Source organism: Scleropages formosus, chromosome 24 (assembly GCF_900964775.1).
Source record: "Scleropages formosus chromosome 24, fSclFor1.1, whole genome shotgun sequence".
Lineage (NCBI taxonomy): Eukaryota > Metazoa > Chordata > Actinopteri > Osteoglossiformes > Osteoglossidae > Scleropages > Scleropages formosus.
In genome coordinates, this window is record NC_041829.1 from 6,013,154 (window position 1) to 6,032,049 (window position 18,896).

At 43.1% G+C, this 18,896-nt stretch overlaps 1 protein-coding gene across 7 annotated transcripts in view; it reads right to left on the reverse strand.

Annotated features, from left to right (window-relative positions):
- LOC108936537 (SH3 and multiple ankyrin repeat domains protein 3-like) overlaps positions 1-18,896 on the reverse strand; it is a 205,775-nt gene that overhangs the window by 68,268 nt on the left and 118,611 nt on the right. For all 7 annotated transcript variants that reach the window (XR_003797304.1, XM_029248682.1, XM_029248683.1 and 4 more), the window contains one exon: positions 14,335-14,513. Coding sequence is in view for 6 of the 7 variants with exons in the window: in XM_029248682.1 (XP_029104515.1) it covers positions 14,335-14,513 (179 nt within the window). In the remaining variant the exon portion in view is untranslated. The remainder of the gene's footprint in view (positions 1-14,334; positions 14,514-18,896) is intronic.

Consider the following 18,896-nt stretch of genomic DNA (forward strand, 5'->3'; position numbering starts at 1 on the left):
TTTGAATGGTAAGAAATATGAGCCCTGCAATGAATGATTGCAGTGGCCTTTAGAGACATTTACATGCTGGACTCAGGCTGCAAACTGAAGCTTAGCTCTGTTGGAATAGGGGAAAATGTGTCTTTTCCAGCTTGAAGGGCATCTAAGCTGCAGTGGTGGCACATATCTTGCTATGATCCTCACGGAGGTTCATGGAATTGAAAGACCTGGTGAGAATGACCATATTCTGCTTACCCAGGTGAACATACCCTAGGTAGACTCAGCCCAGGGGAATGCACCACAGGAGAACTGACCCAAGGCAAACCCAACCCATGGCTGGGCTGTGGAAAAAATCAGCAGAACCCTTTTAGCCATCCTTAGGACAAAAAGGAAGGACTCAAGCTTCTAGAAGCTTCGTCACTGTTAGCTAATTGGAAGGAATTAAATCAAGCGCATTTATTGACGTATCATTAAAGTGCCTCTGGGCAGAGTTGGCTTCAGGCAGGAAGTTTTATTTCTCATGTGAATGGAAAGACAATCTAGATCATCTTAGGAAAGGGGTGATTTAAGATTTAAAAGCAAGTGCTCTAATGATTTTTCTGCAGAGAGCCTATGGGAAGAATAAAGACCAGGCAGGAGGTAGGAACCCCAACTGTCTCACCAAGAGGCCAAAATCTCTTAGCAGTGCTTCTAGAATTATTACAGTAAATTCTGACACCAAAACATGAACAGAAAGCCCCCCCCAAAGACTGGAATGTATTCATTCCCAAGGTCCATTCCAGCACTACTGTTAACAGTTATTGCATTTGTTAACCACTCTGTGTATAGACCATTCAATCAAAAGTATTTGCCTGCCTCTCTTATTATAAATTTTTGACATTTAATGTCTTCAACCAAAGTCTAATAATAGATAAAAGCACCAGAGTGAACAAATAACACTTTTTTGAATGTTTTTTTTTTTTTAACGTAAACATTTATTTAAAGTTATTCAACACTGGCAGCGTGAAAAAGTGATTTCTTTCTTACACTTGTTGCGTCACCTTTAGCTGCAGTGACTGCAACCAAAAACTGTTATTCAGTATCGGCCCTTTACTTCATTATGGAGGAATTTTTGCCCAGTCTTCATTGCACGTTCACTTAAATTCAGAAACATTGTGAGGCTTTTGAACATTACCTGCTCATTTCCAATCCTGCCACAGTATATGAGTTGGGTTGAGTACTATTTCACCCCTTTCTGATTTCCTCTAGTGCCGCAAACGCTTGCGAAACCTCAGGACATCAGGAAGGGGATGCTTTTTCACGGCACTGTATTTCACATGAAATGATATTGTGAAGACATTGTCAAAGACAAATATGCCAAAATACAAGTGAACTAGAGAAAATGAAATAAATCAAACATCTACAAGGTATGGCAATGCTTAAGCTCAGGTCTATTAGACTAAATTGTGTGATCTGAATACAATCTTAAATGAAGAGTGTAGCGCTGAATAAAGACCAGCTAGCAAAGCCAGAGACAGTTGTTAAATATTTGTGCACGTTACCCACTATTACAGATATTACTCTCAATATAAAGCGGCAAGATGATGTCAACACGGTAAGCGGAGAAAACAAAGTAATATTACCCAATGCCGAGCAAGTCTTTCCGTACAGCAGTTGTCCACCAGTCTGTTCTACACCTTCCCCAACGGCAGGAGGCGATTTACACTTTACCAAATTCAACTTTGTCAGCGTCCTGCTCACATAATTGCTCAGGGTGAAGAAACTCTTAACCTTCAAGTTCCCTTCCAGTACGCTCTGTTCCTGTTGAGAAACTAGCACAGCCTCCCACAGCCCTGTTAATTAAGTGCCGCAGCCCAAAATAACCTCAGAGGGTACCTCTCAATGCCACACGGGGGTGGTTGGGGGGGGGGAAGGAAGGGGCACGCAGACATCGGAGCAGCATTCCATGACGACACCACAGAATGGGTTGCTGGATTCAGAGGCCTCGCCTGCAGTGCTCTGGACTCTCAGCACTTCGTCCTTCCCACAAAATGTAGGAGACCATGTAAAACTTGGTATAAATATAATAGCAAATATTACAAAAAAAAAAAAAACTAAATATTTCAGCAGCGTATGACGTCAGGATATACCCCTCGCTAAGGTAGCAGGGTTAATTCATTCCGTGAAATCAACCGTTTCGTGAATTCCCAAATTTCAATAAAATATTTCTAAGATAAAATTATACGCCCTGGTTGGAACCGTTTTCATCGATCTGGGTCACGAATGTTTATATACAGGTGTCCTCCGCTTCTCGAAAGTTCGCTTTACGCCGTTTCGCTTTTACGAAAGAGCTACACCTGTACCTGTTTTCGCTAACGGAACGAAACCCGAAAAGGATTTTCGGTTTTACGAGAAAAGGCGAAATGCGAAAAGAGAGTCCGGCGTTTGTTCTGCAGCAAACCGTTATAGAGGCTATGCGTGCCCCGAACAGCGAGAGTGGCGCCGCCAAGCTCCTTCCCCGGGAACTGCGCTCAGCATCTGAGCATTAATCCGCCATAGCTTTGAACTGTGTCTGAGCATCTGTGCTTTATCTCAGTTTATTTTGTGCATCTGTTATCAAGATGTGTCCTAAGGTATCAGAAAAGCCTAAGAGCTCGTAAGGGTGCTGCGCTTAACGTAAAACTGGACTTAAGTGTTTCGATCGTGGTGACCAAAATACATTGTGCATACGTTGAACTTGCCTGCGCCCACCATTCGTACTTTTTACTTTATCTCTGCTTTATGTAGGCAGTGCATTTATCATATCATTCCTACTCTTACTATACGTTAGTGTTATTTTAGGTTTTATGTGTTTTTTGGTATAATTTGGTAGGTTATATTTTGGATGTGGGAACGCTGAAAAATTTTTTCCATATAAATTAATGGTAACTGGTCGTTCGCGTCACGCTATTTTGGCTTATGAAAGGTTTCGTAGGAACGCTGTGGTTTCGGACAGCGGGGGGAACCTGTATAAAGAAAAAAGTTTACAGGGTCACTGCCTGTGTCTTTCACTCTGCAGAGCGTGAGGACACTGTTGTGAGAAGCACCGAGTAGCTTTACTGACAAACGTTTGACCCCTGCTCCTGCTGCAGTACCCTTGAAAAACTGCATAAATTAATAAATACCTGGAAGTAGCTTAACAGTGGAAGCTTCTTTGGGACCAACTAAATTAATAAACAATGATAGTTGCCTTGCAGTTATACTAAAAGAAAACAACAAAACACGTTATACCTCTTTATACCAATTACACAGAAATTAAAGGAGGTGCAGGTATCAATGTGGGGATATTTTACTGCATCAGTTAAGAGTAAGAACTTCGATAAAGGGTACTGCATTAGGAAGTGGGATTCAGATGAAGGTCACTTGGGAAGAAGGTGGAAACATTATCTACTATTCCACTTGCTGCCCTCTCTTTCCTTTTAGTTGACCCTTCTGCCGGTGAAGCTCCGAAGAGCTGGATCTGTGGACCAGGTCCTTCAGTAACTTGTTCAGTAACGATCCATCTGAAGCTGGGTTGTCAAACTCATCTCCCGGCAGGTCACGTCTGCCCGCCTTCATCCCAATTCATTCTCAAGGAATAATTAATCTATTTAGTTCAGCTAATTATCTGTACTATATTTACGGATATGTTCTCCAAAAATACACAAGAGAAATGCACAATTTCCTTAATGCATGACAAGAAAGCCAACATATGATATGATTTTTATGATGGTAATTAGGAGAGGAAATTGGAGTAAAAATCTGCATAGACACGGCTCACCAGGAACAGAGTCTGACACCCTTGCTGTAGAGCTAAGCGGTTAAAGAGATAAAATGAGCACCACTAGGAAAAACAGCAAAGACCTCCACACTCCAAAAATAATTTTTGCATATGCAAATTAGCGAGCAAGACTCTAGACAAAATTAAAGACACCTGGCTGTTTTAAATATCAGCTGCTTAAAAAAAAGGAATGCTGAGAATTAGTGAAGGACAAACATTCATCTCCATGCTAATGAAAGCATCCTCAGGGTGAGGGATTAGACATTCAGATGGTTCATTTTCCACTTCTTCCAACTGGCCTCAGAGCTAAGACTCTGAAGGAGCGATGTCCTTTGGACTTCCTGAATTTGTTGGACCCCCAGCAGAGAACATGGCGGTTCAGTAAATCAACCAATGAATATGCAGCTTTAGATGTACAGTTAAGCCAAACCCAGTCAACCATTTGTGAGCAGAAGACATGCTCAACCTCTGTGGACTGGTTTTATTAGCACTTTTTATGGCACAGCATCTTTAATTGTCTTTAATGACGAGCTAATGCTGGACAGAAATGCAAGTTGAGGGTAGGGCGCCTTTATATAAAGAAAATCCACCTGAGCAGGACACTAGATAGATAGAGAGAGATGACATTGTGACACATTGATATGGACTTAGATGCCGATATCTGTAATATTTTGCATTTTTCTATCTGTTTTTCCTAACATACAGTAACTTCACAGCACACTACTTTTATACAGATGTGCAATTGTTTAATCTTTATGTGTAAATTCAGATTTTTTTTTTTCTTGGTCAAATATGTTTTATCATGCATTTTAATCATCCTGTGGTTATAGTCAGACTTGTTAGGAAGTCATGTGTTCAAGAGGATCACAGTGAGTGACTCTACGTTGTTTAGTAATTTGTTTCGGCATTAAGTACTTTAAAAGGTGAGGTGTTAATTTGTGGTACACTGGCTTCCCAGCAAACATTTGGGACTGAAAATTGGTTCATAAGTTGATTTGTTCATACATCCCTTGTCACTGTTACCATGTACCATGCTTTACCACTTGCTGAGCTGTAATCAATAAATGCATAAGAGGGACCTCCCTTAATTTACTTGCTGGTTAAACTTTGTAAAAAACCTCTGATTAAGCTATCATAAATGTAATAATACTCAAAGACTCACTTAATTCTTATTAAACTGAAAGTTACATTAAGAATTCTTAATTTAAATCATCATTTACACAGCCTCCTACCCAGTCCTGATGCTTGACTGATTAATCCCATAAACATGTGCAACGTTTGCCAACCGATGGACACATCTTCAGAGAAAGAAATCAAATTAAAAATAAATATTAATTTTTTTTTTTTCTTAAAATGCACCTTCAAAAATTTCTAAAACAGGGAGTCAGAGTAATTAAACAAAAGGGGAAAATCATCTCCATCTGACTGCTCCTGAGACCAAGCAGAATGAATGGAGTGCTGCACTGATATGAAGAACAACAACAGACTGTCACAGGTATTTCATTTGAAAAAATGTTCAAAATAGCACCACTGCTGAATGGCACAGCTGACCCTGGTTGATTCCAGAATGACATTGACACCTGTATCATCACCGGGTACGTATAATAGAATTTATCACTCGTGGAAATTTAAGGACGTGTTCCCGGGAGTGGATCTTAACCCAAGAGCATCATCCGGTCTGCGTCACTTGTTTAAATTATTCTACTCTGCTCTGAATACAGTGACCTCTACAATAGAAACACCGAGCACATCCGGCACCCTTCTGTATCATTTGACATTTTGTTTTTTTTTCTCATTCAGCAATTAAATATTTGCTCATCTCTGTTGAGGAAGCTCACATCTCAGCCAGCTTTGCTAATAACTTATTACTTATGACTCAAAAAGTGACACTATCCAGCTGCACTGATTCACTCTCTATAAGTATCCGTCTTTCAAAGCACACCTGTAAGCATGCTGAAGCACAATTAAAAGACCCATGTCGAAGGACTGAATTAACATTTACTAAAGTAACTTCTGGACTCTGATAGTGTCACATGCATGTATGAAAATCATCTGAGACAAAAAGAAGGTATACCGCACTACTGTCATTTAACGCTGCCCAGACACATGAGCAAGAAATCTAAAAGTAAAGGCATACGAAGGATTGACAGATGTGCTTTTGCCACACACATTGTGGTGTAATAAAGAAACAGCTGAACAAGGCTTTTAAAAAAAAAAAAAAAAAAAAAAAAAACCTTGGCTATTATATTCCTGAGACCTTGAATCAAAGCAGCAATGCGACTTTTCCCAAATAAACCTCAAGGCTATCAAAGTGAAAGATATGCATCATGATGAATGAAGCCCCAGGTAAACAACTTCTGAACAGCTGTTAAATAAAAAGGAAGGATTCACCCCCACTGGGGAATCAGAGAATAACTGATGGATATTTAAATTCAAGTCCGTGTCAATCTGACTTGAATGACTTCTACTGCAATTTTAAAATATTAACACAGCAAACAGCTCAGTTATCCCATTAGCAAGAAACTCCTCTTGAAGTATCTGATGCATAATTCAAAATGACCCTTCCACATACACACACACATATACTGTATGTATAAATAAAATTAAAAAAATCCAAATTTTTTTGGAACATGAGATTGAAGGATGATATTTATTCATTTAGCAGATGCTTTTCTCCAAAGCAACATACGTCTTAACGTATCAACACCATCGGACAGTTCCCAAACCAACACTGTCCCTGGGCTTCCCCAGCAACCGTTTGAAATACTGGAGGCCTGCTCATAAACTCTGAAACCACCATTAATTTATGTAGTGTTTATTTTAATTACAGCAAAAGCTGATTATGAAAACCACATTACAGGAGGAGGTTTTCCGCTTCCTGCAGTTAAGGTTTCTTTTGTTGTTTCTTGTTCTTAGCCCCTCAGAAAGCAACAGGCACATGGGGGTCAGGACAGCCAAGTGGAGGCAACCACGAACCTCCCCCTGCTAGTACTCACCGCGGAGGGAAGAGATGCGGCTCAGACCCAGTCTTCCCAGAATACCGGCCAAGTAGTGGCGCCTCGGTATTCTTCTGCCGAATCGTATCTCCCGACGAAACTGGACTGAACGCATTTTGGGCAGGAGGTGTCCCTCGCAGAGCTCTGTCTTCTCATAATGAGAAATCACTTGTTTTCTCCTCTCTCGCATCCCTTTTAGGACGCTCTCTCCGACTGACAGTGACACGAGGTTGACCTCGGTCGGGGACACTCGGCCCAGCCAATCCCATCATGAAATGAGGAAGCATCGCAGTAACCATGAGGGACCTGCCACAAAGGCTATTAGTTCACCGGAGCTTTTTTCGGCGCCTTGGTTCTCCCGAATCTCATTTACAGCAATGGAAGTTGGGACATGATTTCTCTATGGGTGGAGCACTATTCACAGCGTTAATTTCACTCCACAGAATGGCTAAAAAGACAGATTAAAGCTGTAAGGAGAAATGGACGACAAGATTAATGTTCAGCAACCCCGAAAAATCTTGCCCAGCTCTTTACCGCTACATGGAAGAAGTTAATTTATCCGAATTAAATTAACATGGCTCACACAAAACTTATTTCAGCAGCCATAAACAAAAGACACGTAAGCTAATATGAATGAGCCAGTTAATTATACTGTAATAGAAAACCACTGTGGAAGCTCTTGGCTTTTGACTGGAATGTGAAAACAAAATATTCATTTAACAAGGTCACATAAGTTAATGAAACAACAGTTCTGATCAGTAACCAAAAAAAAGTGTTCTTTCTTGAATGTATCATTAAGGTAATATTTTGGTATACAGGACATTCCTCCAAACTAAAATAGTAGAAACAATATACAGTCACCTGGAGAGATGGTGACTCATTTCCGAATCACACCCAAATTATGACAGAAATAAATGCCCTTTAAAATTTTTCCATCGATGCTTCACTTCCCTTCAGCGTTACGCATATAATAACTCTGCAAGGTTTTTTGTGCAGACTACTTTCTCTTGATTTTATTTATTTTGATGTTTAAGTGCATTTGTCTTCGTTAATCAGTTAAGAATATTTAAAAATGCAGAAGATGAAAAATATGTAATCTACACAACCATTCATCAGAGTTACTTAGCGTGAGCATATTTAGTGTTCATCAGCTTCCGGTCACTTTCAGCTTTTAGATTATCTACACATCCCTAAAATCATATCATATGTCTCTTCATTTCTTTATATGTAAGGTTATGTAAAATTTTGGGCATAGCAACAGAAAACAAAAACACTTTTGATTTTAATATTTTTCACTTTATGCTACATTAAAATTAAAACTAATTTAAAATGATTACAGATAAAAACGTGCCGCCGCCACAAACCCCTGTTGAATACCTATTGCTGAATGATTTATACCAAACTTTGAACATTTCTCGTCTCGTTCCTAATTGCTGACACTCAAGAACAGCAGTCACAATCTGTAAACACTGTGGAAGCCAGTTCAATGAAAGTGGTCACACACTCCTGTTTCTGTTCTATCCGAGGGGGTTTTTGCCAAAAGTAATGGCTACAAATACAGAGTTTTGGACTGCTTATCCATCCTTGCGGTCTTCATCATGAGTAACAGGGCCGAGCCTTGCTTGGCCAGCAGTCATAATGGACCCTTGTTGCCAGAGGTGAGCTCTTCCCTACAGCATCACGTTAAATACAAGGAGCAAACAATGCCGTGAGTTGGGGTGTGCAAAGATGATTAGTTTGGCACCATTCACGCTCTGGCTTATTATGCAGGTATCATACTGGTTAGACCTGTTGTCTTGGATTCTCAACGGTGTTTGTTCAAATCCCACATTTGCTCAAGGTACTTATCCTGAACTGATACAGTAAGAATGCCCAGCTTTATTAATGGGTAAATCATTGCAAAATAGATCACCTATTATATTACGTCAAACCGCGCATAGGTGTAAACTAAATTAAACTAAGATTAATAATAAACAAGAATTGGCTGTATTGGTCTGCAAAGTCTTCATCTTAAGTGTCTGTGTATTTCAGTTATATCTTTAATATTCAGCAAAGCGCTGCAATAAAAGCCTCAGAACAGCAGCTCTTCTAAAAGTTGTAATTAATTTCACTCAATCTGTTATTAGCCTTTTAACAAATGCAAATCTAAGTTTTTATACTTTGTCAGTTTCAGAGTTGATGGATCAGATGCTCCTGATACTTCTGTACACATTTTTCCCCAGACTAATGTGCATAACTGTGAATGTTGAAAAATCCTTCTTTTTGCACTTATTATTTTCATAAGCAGCTATTGTGAAAAAGAAAAAAAATGAAATATTAGTCACCTTCTTTTTACCACTTACCCCATGAGCTTGACCAATTTAGCCTGCATGGAGGAGTGTTCTGTTTTAATTTAGTTGGTCTTTAAATTAGCCTGTCCTTTAGTCTTTAATTGAGCTTGTTCCGACTTTGCTGCTCCCTCCAGTGTCTTCAGCTGAAAAATGACGGACGTGTTCTGTGAACGTGCTTGTCCACGGAACCGATACCAGAGATGGTGCATTACGCAGCTTTTGTTCACAGATTCCAGCAATTGATGGAATTTATTCAGAATTAAACAGGACCATCACTCAATCTGAAGGACCTCACTTCAACTCACCAGGTGGCACAGTGGTTAGAGCCGACACTTTGCGCTCAAAAGACCCTGGTTCAAATCCCACCTCCTGCTGTAGCACCCTTGAGCAAGATGCTTAAGACACAGTAAAAATTACCCAGTTGTATACATGCCTAAATCATTCTATGTATCTTAACATTCTTAGTCCCTCTGGAGAAAAGGGTCGGCTAAATATATCTAAACACATCCGACAGTAAACTACACTGCATCAACTGAGGATCTGTGGACGTTAGAGTAAAACCACAGGGACAGATTAGCGCTAATTTACCACACTATAACAGATGCTGTTTGCCCATCAGTGACAACACAATGTCGGTCATGTCCTGACATTCCAAAGTCCCTAATGCTTAACCGATGTGCTTTCTGTCCTTTTATCATGTCAGATCATCGCTTCTCCCGCTTTTTTGTCATAGTCCATTGTCTGTTCTGAGGAAACAGCTTCAGTAAATGAATGACAGCGTGTGCGGGGAACACATCAATGTCTCGAAAGCCCTTGGAAAAGTACCAGATGCCACTGCAGATGACAGACAGACTACTAACAGGATTATTTCAGGACATTCGGCTGCATGTTGTCCTTTGTATACAACTGTATATAAACACATTTATAATACAGCATCAAATTAAAAAAATAGACAGCTATTTATGGGTGTGGTTAGAAATACTTGTAATTGTAGAAGTAATTTCAGGCACATCTTAAAACATCATATTACGAAGTCACATGGTACTGTAACAATGTGTGTAACGTGTTTACTGACAACATGAAGAACCCAACAGCAGTTAATGCTAACATTTCATTAGTTTTTCCAACCAACCAATGTCAACAACTGCCTGTCCCAAGCAGGTATGTGGCAAACTGAAGGCTATCCTAGAAACACAGAGCACAAGGCTCAAGAGGGAGGGGAAACACCCTGGACGGGATGCCAGTCCATTGCAAGGCACTCTAGGCAGGACTCCAACCCCGGACTTGCCACACAGAGCCGCCACACCCCTCCATTAGTTTTTCCTTCATGTCATAAAACTCACACACTCACACACACAGACATTTGCTGAAGCTACTTGTCCCAAGCGGGGTCGCGGTGAGCCGGAGCCTAACCCGGCAGCACAGGGCGCAAGGCTGGAGGGAGAGGGGACACACCCCAGATGGGACACCAGTTCGTCACAAGGCAACCCAAGCAGGGCTCAAACCCCAGACCCACCAGAGAGCAGGCACAGGCCAAACCCACTGCACCACCATGCCCCCCATCATAAAACACTAAGTGCTTTAAAGCAAAAAATATGGTTCCAATGAAGGAGGAGGACGAGTCTGAAATATGTGCAAACTGAAAGAGCAAGTATCTCCTACAGTGGCAATGAAAGCTCAAATAGATGGGGAGGAGATACTGACTTGGCGATTTTAACAGGCATAATATATCCTGTGCGGGCAAGGTGAGGTCTGAAGGGCGGACATAACAACGAGTTCAGTGGGACCTGAAACACACTCGGTGTCTCCTAAATTAATGTGAAATGTGGACAGTGGTGGATGGTTGACCAAACATCTAGGCTGGCTGGGATGAAACCAGCAGTAGAAATGTACACGTTCCATCAGAAAGACAGAACTTTTGGAAAAATGGATACTGTGATAACCTTGAAATGTATAGTCAGTTCCAATATCACACTATCCTATTGTGGGACGGGGAGCAGCATACAACACGTGCACCTGGTTACCTAACATACTCCAACTGGTTGCCGTGGCCACACCTCCATAAGACACGCACCTAATTGCCATTGCTCCCTATTTTCCTATTTCAACTCTCATTTGACAGCAAGAAAGGCCTGAATAATGTACTAGATATGCAGAATTTGCCAATGAAGAAATAGAATACAAGCAATGAAGAGTCTGTCCCTGCAACATCTCAATCCACTGGAGAAGGTGAAGGACCAGGCAAGCAGAATCCTTGAGGAGACTTCAGTTAGTCCACTCACTGTCAGTAAACACTGATCCAGTGGCGGGTCATTAAGGTCCAGAGCGTGTCATGGAAACATAAGGCTCTAAGCTAGGCAGAGTACACCCATGGACAGAAGGTCAGTCCATCACAGGGTAGCCACATGTACCTTCACGCATTCTCAGAAATCTAGAGTGACCAATTCACCTAAAACATCTTTGGGCTGTGGGAGGAAGCGGGAGCTCATGGAGGAAACTCAACAGTTCAATTCTGAAGTGTCCAACCTGAATCACACTGAAACTTGTTCAATGTATGGTAAAGCAAAGCAAATAAAAATGCAGTACGCAGCCTTCGTCCAACAAAAATGATTCCACTGTAGAGCATCCACCCTACTTTTGTATACCCGAGTTGTACGTCACTTTGGAGACAAGCATCTGAATAGATGTAAACGCACGTATGTGCAAGATGCATGTTCGAGTAAAATCTTAACAAGGCGTAACAACACTCCAATTTTGGACACAAACCCATTAAGGCAATTATTCTGCACTAAAAGCAGGGATTTTGACAATAGAAATGGATTACCGGTGTATGGGGTCATTACAGAGATTGCTTTGTATGAGGCCTCGATAGAGATAAGAAGAGATGAAAATGAAAGAACCCCCAAAGTCAGTGTAAGGCAAAGCAATTTGGAAGTACTGGAGGTAATCTCCTGTATTTTCTTGGTGGGTTTTTCGCCCTTTTTTACTGCGGAAAAAATAAAAGTAACAGACTGGCGGAAATTACAGGAGTGACTTTTTCTCTTCTATCTCCAGGATCGCCTGACTACTGTATGATGGAGAAGCGGTGATATGAACAAAGCGCACGTGCGTGCGCGCGCACACACACAACAGATCAATCTATAGGAGCAAAGAAAAGCACTTTCTTTTTCTGTTCCTCTCATCATCTCTCAGGTTTGAGTGCCAGGTCTTTAGGGTACCTTGCTGACTGCGAGGACGGTTGGCACCCATCGGGAAGCATCAGAATAAGTATTGTGGTGGGCAGAATGGTTAAGTACCTCTGAACAAGCCACTTAACCTGAATTCCTGAATTGCCCAACTGTAATATCTAACAGTTGGAATGGTTTCGATAGAAGGTGAGCAATAAAACAACCTCAATCGGTGGTTTGGCCTGCATAGTTACATAAAATGTATGATTAGACCCCCCCGCTGAGGTGCTACAAGTTCTCAAGGCATTAGAATATAGGTTGTAAACACAAAGATTGTTCGCTTTGGCTTCTCAGTGACAGTTCCTTCATAATTTTACAGCCTGTGGGCAAGTTTTTACCCATTTCCAGCTGTTGCTCTGTGCAGATGATACAGTATATGGATGACTGATGCAAATTATCCTTAATATATGCAAATAAGCAATGCAAATCAGATTATATATGCACAATTGCACTTTACAGGTATAAAAATAAAACAACAGGACATGTGTCCAATTTTTTTCTGCGTCACTGCTCTGACTCACCTCCAGCGTCCCTTGAGGGACACGGACAAAAAAAACACGTTTTGAGTAGAAAACGTAAATGGTTTAGCATAAAAATGCTTCTCTACTCATCCTGGTATTGCCAGAAGGTATTGTCTGCACAACCAAAATAATGTACCATGTAATTTTTCAGAGGAGATCTGTAGGTTCACAGATCTTAAGCTTAGAGATGCAGAGAAACATGAAGTCGATGGAGTCTCAGGCCTTCATACACACCTCGTTTCTAACATCTAAATGCAGGGTGTGGAAAGACCAGCAAACAAACTCAGGAATTTAAAATTTGGGGAACAAAGAATAAGACGTGGTGTTCACCGGGTCAGGGGGATCAAGGGTCCTGTAGTTCACAAACATCATCAACAAGGCATCACTCAGGGAAAGGTGAAGGACTCAAGCAGTGTTGATCACTGAGAAGAGGGATGGGGGATCCCAAGAGCACTTGTAGGATGAGGAGAGACAAACAACCAAAACAGTGGTTTTTTGGCCATTGCCAGCGGGACGGCCGAGGACACACGAACAAAACCAAGTGGTCACACAGAGGGACATTGTCCTCACGGTTGGCATGCGGTAAGGAGTCACCGTGTGTCAAGACAGTTGAGTCGGAAGGCAGTATGCATAGGCACACCATATGCATAGCTCACCATGCACAAGTGCACACAATCCACTAGTCTACGACCTCAACACCGACTGGGTAGTGTCCAATTTCCATCACAGACAGGAAAAGGAAAACGGATGTAGAATATTGCCATGTTTACCTCCTAGATCATTACACGGATGGTCTTGTGTGAGGCATGGATGGAGATAAGAACAGTAGAACACATGAAAGAACAGCAGAGACACAACGTGCTGATGAGGTCAAATATGAATTCTTTGGTGCTGGAAGATATCGTCGAAAAAAGTGAGAACTGCAATGTAGAGAAAGTAATTTATAGGATTAGTTCTTAGCACATAATACATTAAGGCAGCAAATCAGTCGCTCTGTGCGAACCTCATTGTTGACTCAGACTAAAGAGTGGCTGTGCTCTTGAGCACTTGGCTGGCTACGCTAACTTGAACGCATTCCGATCACGTGCCAATGGCTGCTGGGGGGGTCCAAGCGGGGCTGCTTGGAGGCCTGCCGTGCTGCTGCGGGACAACCCATTGAGCAGCATGTGGGCAGGATTGTCTTCGGTTAGCTATGTGGCAGGTGAGCGTGTCAACATCAGGACTCGAAAGGGCAGGTCTGGACTAAAGAGCGGCATCGTACGCTAATCTCTGCGTGGCGCGATCCGCTCAGAGCGCACAGGAGAAAAGCACACAAATTCTCAGCACGTCTACCATCGCACCTAGAAGCAATGAAAGTGCATCTGCTGCTCTAACAGGCTTATCCCAACTACGGAGCTGAAACCTGCATGCAAACAGCAAGCACCTTTCGTCTTTATAGGATCCCAACCCTGCGCAACCTGCACTGTTTACAGCAGGACAGGAATCGGAGGCGAGGACACTTACCCTTTACTCTTTCGCCGCGGTTCAGCTGGATCTCACCCTCCCCCTGGGGGGTGTAAGGCTTCACTACAATGAAGGTGCGCCCGGGGACTGCGCTGTAGAGTTTCCGCTTTGGCCCACGAGGGCCTGAGAGGGCTGGCGATGGCGGTGGGGGGCTGGGTTCACGCTGCACCGTGCTGGGGCTGTAAACGAAAACATAAGTTACCGTGGTAATTCCCGGCAGCTGGTGGCCTAGTCCATTGGTCGCCGACATGGTGGAGTGGCCCTTCTACTCTCTCAGTCTCGGTAGCCTCCACCCAGGACCCTCGTGCTCTTGAAAGGCAACTTCTCTAGAGGAAGTTCAGGCTGGTTCCCCCGCCCTACCCCATCCACACAACGTTCCCTTCGCCACTGCCTCCGCCTGTCCGGTGCCCTTCCTCTGTTTTTAGCACGAAAGTACAGCCGGCCAGCTGGCCGGCCAACCGGCCGGCCAGGTCCCCCCCTCCCCCGCCGCCACCCCCACGTCCGTAGGGTCTAGATGTCAGTGGGAGCGTGGTGAGGCATGCAGCGTGGGTTGGGTGCAGGTGGTGCCCATGTGCGCCTGCAAGTCACACATGTCGGGCCTGTCCCGTGTAGGTGAGCGTTCCCCGCCGGCTCCAGCTCCAGCTCCTGCTGCCGTCCTCTCCTCGCTTGCAATGGCTGGGCTGCACGCTGCCGCTGCCCTCCCCGTCTGTGTCGCCCACCCCTCTCGGAACATTATACCGTGCGCCGCTGCCCGAGGACTCGATTGATTTGTGCCAGTGCTCGACTCCCTAAAACAAGTCTTTGGGGAGCGCGAGGGCATAAGCTGTCGTCCCACTTGCTTAATTGCAACTGTGCCCCGCCCCCTCCTCCCCTTCGGTCTCCTCCCCCTTCTGCTCTATCCCCTCTAAGAGGCAGGCCGGGAACGGTAATGGAGCGGCATCATTCGTCACTGCTCCTGCTGTGGGGTCCAGGCTCCCGCTCTGCCCCTCCGTGTCTCTGTCCTTACGTCTCCAGCAAAACAGTCCTCCTCCACTCCACAGCACACGGCACCTCGGCGGGCGCCGCTATTTCCACTAGCGCAGCATGCGTGTGTCTGCGTGTGTGCGTGCATTTTTTTTGCGTGTCTACCGTGCTGAGTCTAGGTCAGTCTAACTCAGGTTCTCTCACATCCACCCCCACTCTGGCGTTCCCTCTGTTATCCTTACAGCCCAAAAGGGGCTTGGTAGCAGACAGCTTCTAAAGTGCTGCAAGAATACAGGGTCAGAATGGCAGCTGCATGCTGATGGGTTGGTTGGCATGGGGGTGCAGTATTTTGACAGTCGAGAGATTGAGAGAGAGAGAGAGAAGGCAGGACTGCTACAGCTGGACAGCAAAGCACCAAAAAAAAAAAAAAGGTTTCCCTTGGTTCCACCTCAAAACTGGTTTTTCACTCAACTGACATTATGCTGGTGCTTGTATTTTATGCCCTCTATGACATATTTAAATCTGTGCCATCCAGTTGAGGTGTCAGTGTTAGTTTTTCTTAATTTTTCTTTTTATCTGCAAGTCAATGCCTAATTACATTCTTGTCCTTGCTTGGGTGTGGTATTCCCTATTCCAGCACTGCTCCACTGTCTTATAGCACTACATCGTTGTCCATCCATCCACCCATCCATGTACCCATCATGTCTGCTTAACATATCCAAATTCCATTTGATTACTTGCATAATTTACAATATTTTTGTTGGTTCTGACCCCTTCCATATGTGTAACAGTTAATAAAACCTTGAACTGTTTCTTTGCAAACATTTTTTTCATTATCAAGGGATAACTTATGTAACAGTAATTTGACATGTTAAGATACCAGGGAATCACACTGCATTCATCAACCAGCTCCATCAGACTGACAGAACACTAGACACTCTTCATTGTGTGTAATACATCACACGCCATTCCCCATTGCAGGTTCGAGCACAAAGAAAACTAAAAATGTACATCTGATTTTCCCAAAGGAAATGCGAAAAATATGACGCTATTCATGCCAGAAAAGCCAGAGAAATGTAATGCCTGAACTTAACTGAACTTTCTTGAATGAACAGGTACACAAGGCTAGTTGAAGCTCATGCAAAATGCAAACGCTGAATGCGAATTCATTCTTTTCCTTTGTAATAACTGCTTTTCAAGTCTCCGTGTCTTGTCAAGTAGGGACCCGTGACTTTCGCCAACAATGAATTCCATGTCACGCTCTCCGATTTTTAGCGGGGTCCTCCGAACAACCCAAAAGAAGTGCCCAATTGTCCACTGCCATAAAGTTTGTGAATTCACCAACAATCAGATATTCAATGTTGACAGTTCAGACCTGTCACTGTTTGTGGTAATACCTGAAGGCAGCTGTTCTATGTAGGACAATCTTCATGCTTCTCACAATTCTACTATAAAGCTACGTTGACCATAAGAAAATTTCAAGCAGAAAAACTACAAATAGTTCAGTGCATCAGCTCACCTAGCCCTACAAAAAAAAAAGAAAAAAAAATCAGCGATGAATGTATAAAGTACTCTAGAAAAACCACGCTTTCAGGCAGTATTGAAAGTTCATAACCGTTTGTGACAGCCTCTCTCTCGCGCCAGTCTTGCTCTTTCGAGATTTTGCAGTAGGCAGAAAAATATATGGAGTATGGAATATTTATAAGAGTAAGAAATGCCAGCACTGTAATACAGTGTAATATGCAGAATATCATTTTATCCAAGCAAAACTTCAAAAAATTAGTTTACAAAGAATCCAAATACATTGAGGTATTGCTCATATACTGTAAATGCACAGCTGGCGTCAAGCGTGCTCTTCCCAGGGGGTCCAAACCCTGAGACACGAACACGTTGGGATCGGCTCCGTTCCCTTTTGCTGACCGTCAAGAAGCAGCAATGCAATTGTAGCTCTTTGCATCTTTCCACATTTTTATTTGCATTATTCAATAGCTTAGCAAACACTTTTGTCCAAAGCAATACCTCTGCTCATTTCTAGAGCTTCACATTTTCATGAAGCCCTTAAGGCCAAGCATCTCGCTGGCGGGTGTATCCTGCTACGGTAAACTCTGAAAACTGGACACAAACCCAATCCCTCAAATTATGCTTTCCTTGCTGCACTCAAGAATTGTCACAATATACAGAAAAACATGCCGAAAAATCTCACACACACAAGTATTTTATGTTATACTACCTTGTATAACAAAACCAAGCCATAGGATGTGAGCTGGACTTTAAGGACATCAGGTGGGTTCAAACACTAACAGCATGCATGAAAAAGAGGCAAAAAACTACAACAGTGAAAAAGAAAATAAAGAAAAATCTGCCTATCCTGGTAATGTGTGAGTGACACAGAGAGTGTGTGTCACTGATGTACGGATGAGTGATCCAGGGTAAGCAGTGTATCTAGCAGTGTAAGTCACCTTGGTAAATAAGGTGTGTGGGCTGATAGCAGTGCATAAAGTTCACTAGAAGTCGCTTTGGAAAAGCATCTGCTAAGTGAATAAATGTAAATGTAAATTTGGTGGAGAATTGTGCCGCTATCGCATATCGGACAACAAAGTCGCGACAATGATACTAAACAGTCAAACTGATTATCCGTCATGTAAAAACCATACAATCATGTCGACTCGTGAGAAAACAAATTATAAACTAAAATTATATAAAAAGACTTTTTTTTTTTAAACATTTTCAACATTTTTAAACATACAGCTGTTGATCTGCCGTGTTTCCTTTCATTCCCTGGCGCCAGAGAAACACAATTCTACCAAACTTGTCACCAGTGCCATCAGAAATAACATACTTTCAGATAAGTTACGGTTAGGGCTATGTAATAACGGAAAGGAAAGGAACAAACTAATTTCAGTTTGTCACGGGCGAATATACTGTAAATTGCTATTACAGTTACAGCTGCAGGTTACAGTTGGAATTTGTGAAGGGATCAATCAGTCATTAAAAACATGGTGTCACTACCTGCCAGAGCAAACACTCAGTTTCCCTATTTCAGCCTCCTTTGATGACGCGGCCATGGAAATGACTGGTGTGCGAATCAGTGCTGCCCAGTGGAGCCAATTTCACAGTCCCCCGCCTTGGACGTGGGTGGGACCAGCTGGTCGCGGTCGGTAGTGGGTGTGAGACCGGGTGGAGGACAGTCAGACAGGCCAGGCGCGTTTTTTTGTGGCTGTGGGACAGCAGCAGTCCCCGGAGGAGCTGCCCGCTCACCTTCAGACAAGGGGCCCGTGTCGGCGTCTTTGAAAACGAGAGTAGGAGAACTGCGGACAGAAGGGTGAACGAGACAGCCTGCGAGGGATGTGAGGGTCAAACGAGCAGACCTGCTGCGTAGTATTGTGTCAGCTGTGCATCCAAGAGTCAAACTTTTAACAATGGAGCCTCAAATATAGCTAATTAAATTATAATGCAGTAAATAATACACACAGTCTGAAACCGCTTGTCCCAAGCGGGGTCGCAGCAAGCTGGAGCCTAACCCTGCAACACAGGCCGCGGGGCTGGGGACACACACGCTCAGGATGGGACCCCAGTCTGTCGCAAGGCACCCCAAGCGG